The sequence below is a fragment of the Octodon degus genome, unplaced genomic scaffold (genome assembly GCF_000260255.1).
Source record: "Octodon degus isolate 3935 unplaced genomic scaffold, OctDeg1.0 scaffold00107, whole genome shotgun sequence".
NCBI lineage: Eukaryota > Metazoa > Chordata > Mammalia > Rodentia > Octodontidae > Octodon > Octodon degus.
Window position 1 is genome coordinate 7770070 of NW_004524683.1, and position 7411 is coordinate 7777480.

The following is a 7411-nucleotide window of genomic DNA, read 5'->3' on the forward strand; positions in this document are numbered from 1 at the left end:
GGGATTGAACTCAGGCCATTGCACTTGCGCTTATTCCACTGAGCCAGCGCCTCGGCCCCTAGTTCTCACTTTTTGAGACAGGGTCTTCCTATGGAGTTCAGGGAGCCCCTGAGCTCACTTTGTAGCCCAGGCTGGTCTTGAACTTGCAGTGGTCCTCCTGCCTTAGCCTCCCGAGTGCTGAGATTACAAGTGTGCACCACCATGCCCAGCTGGTTTTTAGTTTTCAATAGCCATTATTTTTAATGCAATAAATAGCTATTATAGAAAATCTAGATATCTAATAAATCTTTAAGAATCTGCTGTCATTGGGCCAGGTGCTAGAATATAAGAAGGAAGGTTCTGATTCTTCTCTTAAGAAAGATTAGAGAGAGGGTAATTCCTTTACCTCTTTACCTCTGTACTCCTGTGTTTAGAGTCCCATGGTCCACCATTAGTAAAATTACTCAAGATAGTTGTCTATGGAAAGTGAGTCTTCCTTTTCTTGAATCCATTTCAGTCAGGCTTTCATTTTTATCATTTCACTGGAAAGCCATTTAGTTTTTTCTTTTTTCTTTTTTTTTTTTTTTGGCAGAACCAGGGATTGAACTCAGGCCCTTGTGCTTGCCAGGGAAACGCTTATTCTACTGAGCCATCTCCACGGCACCTGGAAAGCCATTTAGTTATGGTTACTTAGTGATCTCTGCTTTGCCAAACCCAGTGACCTGTTGATTACCCTTTGCTGAAGTGCTTTTTTTTTAAAGATTGATTTGTTATAAAATAGCTTGATTTTCCTCTTCACTAATTGCTCTCTTGGTTTCTTTTGCTTTCTCATATCTCCAACCATTAAGCATAGATATACCCTGAGGCCTAGATTGTACGTAACTCTTCATTTGTCTAGCTATTATCATTTTTAAGTAGTATCTAGAGGATTCAACTTCTGCATTTATTATTTATTTAGTAGTGTTTTTAGAGACAGGGTCTTGCTTTGTAGTTCAGGTTGGCCTTGAACATACTAGTAGCCCAGACTGACCTTAAACTCATAGCAATCTTCCTGCTTCAGCTTCCCCCTTGCTGGGATTACAGGTGTGAACCACCACACCCAGCTAAATGTTTTCTTTTTATGTAAATTCTTTATGTCAGTAAATGACAGTTCTGTTCTTAAGATCTTAAATCATCTTTATGTCTTCTTTCTTTCTCACCTTTCCATATTGAAGCATCAGCAGATCCTGTTCTGTCTTCAAAATATATTGAATCCCACCATTTCTTAGTATTTCCACTGCTTCCACCATTGTCCAGGACACCATCTTCTTTTGCCTCGGTTATTATAAGTCTCCTAAATTCTACCCTGCCCATTTTGAACATTCTAACTCACTAGCTGGAATGGACCTTTTGAACCACAGGATGAATTACATCATCTTGCCAAAACCATCATTATCTTCCTATCTCACTCAGTAAAAGTTAAAACCTCAAAACAGCCTGCAGCTTGTTGTTACACAGTCTGAGCTGTTTTTTGCTCCTCTTATTTGTTCCTGCTGCTCACCCCATGCTTACTCCGCCCCAGCATTAAAGACCTCTTTGCCGTTTGTCAGTGATGCCCAGCAAGCACCTAACTCAGAACCTTTACACTTGCTGTCCCCACACCTAGACAACCTTTCCTTCAGTTGTCTGCTTTGCCAGCTTCCTCACAGTACTTAGGACTCTGCCCTTATATCACCTAAGCATAGCAGTTTTCTTTGAGCAACATATATAAAATAGCACTCCCTCCACTGTTAGACCGATTTCTCATTTTTATTCTGCTTTATCCATCTCCCAGGACTTACCTATTTAATATAACTTGTTTATTTTTAAAGGAATTTTAAAGTCTTTCATAAACTGAAATATGGCTACACATTCCTCAAGTTACCTGTGGGCGTAGACCTTATCTGCTTTGTATCCACAGTGATTTGTAAAATCCTAATACATAGTAGGCGTTCAGCACATTTTTTGAATGAATGAGTGAATGAATGCCTTTTGACTTTCAGAGAGATCAGCTTACATTTATGAGATCATGAGTGACGATCCATACCTGAAATCACTACATATATTAGGTTATCCTTCCAGTGTACATTTTATAGGAATAATTTGTCATCCATATAAATGCTGGCCCTCGAAGCATTAATTTCAGCCAGTCTGGGGTTCAGACCTATTGTGTTTGTCCTTTCACAAATCTGAGCGTCTCATTTATCATGTGTGATACATAGTGTGGCATAAAGAGGCATGGAGCCATATTTTCCACTAAGTCTGCATACTGCTATAGGAAGAGTCAAGAATGGGAACTCATGCACAATGGGAATGGTGCAATATTTTACTGTGATATTGTAAGTCAACCTGCTGTGGTTTTAGATTATGCCTTATGGAACTTATAAAACATTGCCATGGTATACTTTGGTCATAAATTATCTTTTTTTTTTTTTTTTTGGTGGCGGAACCGGATATTGAACTCAGGCCCTTGCACTTTCCAGGGAAGCGCTTATTCCACTGAGCCATCTTCCCAGCCCCTTAAGGATTTTTTTTTTTTTTCTCTGAATGCCTTCAGGGCAGGTTTTTGGCTGGCATGAGTTGTGGGGATCGAACCACAGCAAGCTGAGCCTGACTGCTTTGTTGAAGCAGCCACTTAAAGAACTGAGCTAAGGGGCAGGCCCCCCATAAATTATCTTTAAATATGGTTCAGTAAATAAAGTGGCTTGGACTACTTAAGCATCACATTATACCCATCTAATATGCATGCTTCTTCAAAAGTTTTGCTTTGTAGAGGAATGACTTGAATCATTTACTTATTGTGATAACCTAAATAAATAGTCATTTCCAAGAATTTAAGCAAGTATAAAAGACAAAAAATAATGTAAGGTGCAAGTTCAGTTATTCAGCTACAACTCATTCAAAGTGCTTACTTATTTTTTATATATGAAGTCTTGAGAACTGTTGGCTTAGTGGCAAATGTTTATTTTCCCCTTAAATAGATAAGGCTTGTGCTTCCTCCTCAGACATAGAGCCAGGCTGGGTGAGGTGGTGCCCTGTAATCCTAGCACTTTGGAGACAGGCAGGAGGATTGCTTTGAGTTTGAGGCAAACCTGGGCTACATGGTGAGTTCAAGGCCACCCTGAAATACAGTAAGACCCTGTCCAAAAAAAAAAAAAAAAACTAAAACCACCTAATTTTGGGTCTTGAAGAGTTTATCTATGCTCTGTGAAATATATATATATACTTGCAGGTACATAACTTAATTTTTACTTTTAATGAATTAATTGATAAAGTCTCACTATATAATTCAGGCTAGCCTTGAACTCACAGCAAGCCTGCCTTTGCCATCCAAATCCTGGGATTACAGGTGTGTGTCACCATGTCTGGCTTGCACACACATAATTACATATGACCTTCACTACCTTGAGTCTTACTAACATAGTGAAATGTGTTTTTTATGTGAACCAATGGGGAAAAAATACAGTTTTTGTCTTGTTCACAGGAAGGGAGGCAATAATAAGTTAATAAAGATCTATCATCGGGATGGTAAATACGGCTTTTCTGATCCTCTGACCTTTAATTCTGTGGTGGAGCTCATTAACCACTATCATCATGAATCTCTTGCTCAGTACAACCCCAAGCTCGATGTGAAGCTGATGTACCCAGTGTCCAGGTACCAACAGGTATGATTACTGATGTTCTTGATAGCTATTGAGCAAGTCATTATTTAACAACATTTAACTATTTATCAGGCTTGTTGGTTAGAAAAAGAACTGTAGTTATCTTAATATTCTCCTAAAGATTTTGCATATTTTTGGAACTTTGTGGCTATCATTCCATAATAGCCTGTTGCATATATTTATTAACTTTATATAAAATATTTGTTTAGCTTTTATATTTATACCTTCTTAGTTTTTGGTGTATTAATTATTTTTGTGTGATTTAAAATCTGATCTGTTACCAAAAGCATTTAATGCTTTTTATGCTTGATATTAACACAGTATCTTAGATTTCTAAGTTGAAATACAATTTAAACCAAAGCCAATCTCAGTCTCAATCTCTCTCTCTCTCTCTCTCTCTCTCTCCTCTCTCTGGGAAAGCTCTGGGTTTACTCTCTAGTATAGCAGAAAAGACAGACATCACTGGGAATATAGTTCAGTGGTGGTAGGTTGCTTGCCTGGCATGTGGAAGGTTCCATTCTTTGCACTGCAAAAATGAATGAATGAATCCATAAATGAATGAATGATAAAGAAAAAGACATGGAAAAACTCACCTGACTCAGAATTGTCAACACTCATTTCTTTTGTTCACCTGTGTAGGATCAGTTGGTAAAAGAAGATAACATTGACGCAGTAGGTAAAAAACTACAGGAGTACCATTCGCAGTATCAGGAAAAAAGCAAAGAATATGATAGGCTATATGAAGAATATACTAGAACATCCCAGGTAAGTATGTTTTTGATGTTTAGGCTAATAGTTATGCAGTGTTATGGTTACATCAGATCTTCTATAATCATCAGATGTCTTAATATCTTAACAGTCTTTTTTGAGACTTTGATGATATAACCTTTATTCATACATTGTTTCTTATTGGTTAAGGATATAATTTTGTTCCAGTTACTATTCTTTCTTTTTTTTTTTTTGTGAGTGGTGCAGAATTTTATTAAACCAGAAATGAGCTGTGCAAAAATGTAAAACAATGCCACTTCTGTTTGTGGAAAAGATGGTGGTAGCCAGCGCAGGGCTTTCCCAAGGTTTCCACTGTGACTTAACTTATAGGACCCAAGCTGAGAACTTTAGATTCAAGGGAAGGAGAAGTAAGAAGTAGCTCAGCAGCCTGGGAGGCTGAGGCAGGAGTTACAAGTTCAAGCCAACCCTGGCATCTTAGTGAAACCGTAACTCAAAGCAAGATAATGGTTGAGTATGAGGCTATAGCTCAGAGCAAAGGACCTGGGTTTATTTTCTAGTCCTTAAAAGAAAAACTGCTTCTACTTCAAAGATGAGGAAATGGGCCGGCAAGATAGCTCAGCAGTCTAAAGCACCTGCTTAGGCAGGCACAGGGGACTGCAGTTTGATGCCGGGCACATGTGGCACCAGCCCTGCCTTCAGGCTGGGCTGAGCTGCTCCCTAAAAAAGGATGAATAAACAGGCACACAGCCATAAAGAACAAAAATGAGGTGAAGGATTAATGAACACACTAGCCATGTGAAGCACATCTCCACACCCCTAAAACAGTAATGGGAACCTTTTAGAGCTTTCAATTATATAGCCTGCTGCAGGAACATGTGCCACAGGTTTGCAACCACTGCCCTAGTTTCCCATGTACTATAGAAAGTCATGCATGGTAGTGCACATGGTAGCAGGAGGATCACTGTGAGTTCAAGGTCAGCTTGAAATGCATAGCAAAACCCTATCTCAAAGAAAAAGTCAAATACATTGAGAAATTTCAGCTTAGTAGGACTTCCTTTTTGGAGTGCTGGCGGAGATAAACCAAGGCCATGAGCTGTACTCCTACCCTTAAATGACCTCTTCATGCCCAGTGCCTTCTTAAAATTCCTTACAGAGGTCAACGGACATGAGCTAATAAGTAGCTGCTGTCACTGGTTAAGGTACCTGGGGGTGACTCAAGAATACACACATCGGGGCCCAGGAGATGGCTCAGTGGAATAAGCGCTTCCCTGGCAAGGACAAGGGTCTGAGTTCAATCCCCAGTTCAAAAGAATGCACACATCTAATTCTTGGATCATTCCAGTCTTTTGACATTCGAATAGCAGACTTTTCAGAGTCCTACATGATGGTGCGTGCCTGCAGTTCCACTCTGGGAGGCTGAGGCAGTTGGATCCCAAGTTCTAGCCCAGCATGGGTAACTCACTGAGACCATGAACAGTTCTGGTAGTCCTTGGGTCTATAGTTGTGCTGTGGTGGCTACCTTGAAAATCTGAATCTATTCAAAGTGTTTACCCTGCATGGTCATTTTGACTTTGTGAAAGAGCGAGATTTTCAGTGTCAGATCCAGTAAGGTACACAATCCTTTTAACAGAAATTGCTGCTATCAAGTGATGTGTGACACAGACTGTTGTCCTAATGGAGGATAAAACACCCTGCCCATCTCTCAGGCTACTTTCTTCACACATCATTTCTTAAATACTCTTATAAGCTCTTCTAATATTCAGGTTTTCTGGCTAAAAACTCAACTCCCACAGTTCCATCAAGGTCAAAAAACACAGTACCACCTGATGTTGGATCTTGACTGATTTACTTTCCTGTCACAAGGCCAGCTGGGTGATTTCCACTGAGAACTCTGAACCTTGGGCTCAGCATCATAATCACAGACCCAAGTTTCTGCCCCCGATGACATTTGCTAAAATCAGAAGTGGCACAAGTGCACAGCTCCAAAGAAAATTACAAATGGATGTTGCATTTGTTCAGCAGCCAAACATATGGAACAATCGACACCCAGCTCATTTTCCCCTCTATTAAAATGCTTTAAATGGAACTGACCTTCATATACTCTGAAATATGCCTTAGAGTCACTTTTCTGTTGATCCAATTATTTCATTTATTCTTTCAATCTTTTTTTTGGTTTTTGATGAAGGACATTTTTTCTGTCTTCAACTGACTCGAAACCATTACGAAATTGCTCAAACCACTCGCAAACTGTCTCCATGGTCACTGCACTATCACCATACACTAATTTTAACATTTCATGTGTTTCTTTAGCTGTTTTTTGCAGTCTGAAACAAAATTCCACATTAATGCGTTGTTCATGATCCATTTGCAGCAGTGTTGAAAACACCTTCTCTCAACTGTAGCTTACAACCTACTGACGCCGACTCATTAAGAACTTTTCAGTGTTCCTAAGATTCCAATCCTGTATTGAGGAATCCCCCTTTTTCCTTTGGATGGCACTTAAGACTCAACAGCAGCATTCAATGCACTTTTGAACATGTCTTACATGTGAATGGCCAAATCCAGTGTGGCTCTTTTATCCCATCTAAAAAAGTTATCTGGAATCTTAGAAGAATTCATGAAGCAGAAACGTGAGATACCTTTGTCTGAAAGTACTATTCTTTCTTCCAGAAGATTTGATGTTTCTGTTTTAATATTTAGATCTTTGATCCATTTTGCCTTTAGTGTACAGTGAAAGATATGGGTTTAATCTTCAGCATGTGGAAAGGCAGTTTTTTCAACATCATTTATTAAAAAGCCTTTCTGCAGTTAATGTGTTTGACACCTTTGTCAAAGATAAGATGGTTAAGTATATCTAGAGTTATTTCTGCATCTTCTAATCTCTTCCCTTGATCCTTGGACCTGTTTTTTTGTTTTTGTTTGTTTGTTTGTTTGTTTTTTAAATTTTATTTATTTATTTATTTATGAGAGAGAGAGAGAGAGAGAGAGAGAGAGAGAGAGAGAGAGAGTGGTGTGTGTGTGTG

At 39.1% G+C, this 7411-nt stretch overlaps 1 protein-coding gene across 1 annotated transcript in view; it reads left to right on the top strand.

Moving 5' to 3' along the window:
* Pik3r3 (phosphoinositide-3-kinase regulatory subunit 3) overlaps window positions 1-7411 on the top strand; it is a 76379-nt gene that overhangs the window by 37585 nt on the left and 31383 nt on the right. Inside the window, exons 5-6 of the mRNA XM_004639181.2 lie at window positions 3482-3662; window positions 4299-4424. Of these exons, the coding sequence (XP_004639238.1) occupies window positions 3482-3662; window positions 4299-4424 (307 nt within the window). The remainder of the gene's footprint in view (window positions 1-3481; window positions 3663-4298; window positions 4425-7411) is intronic.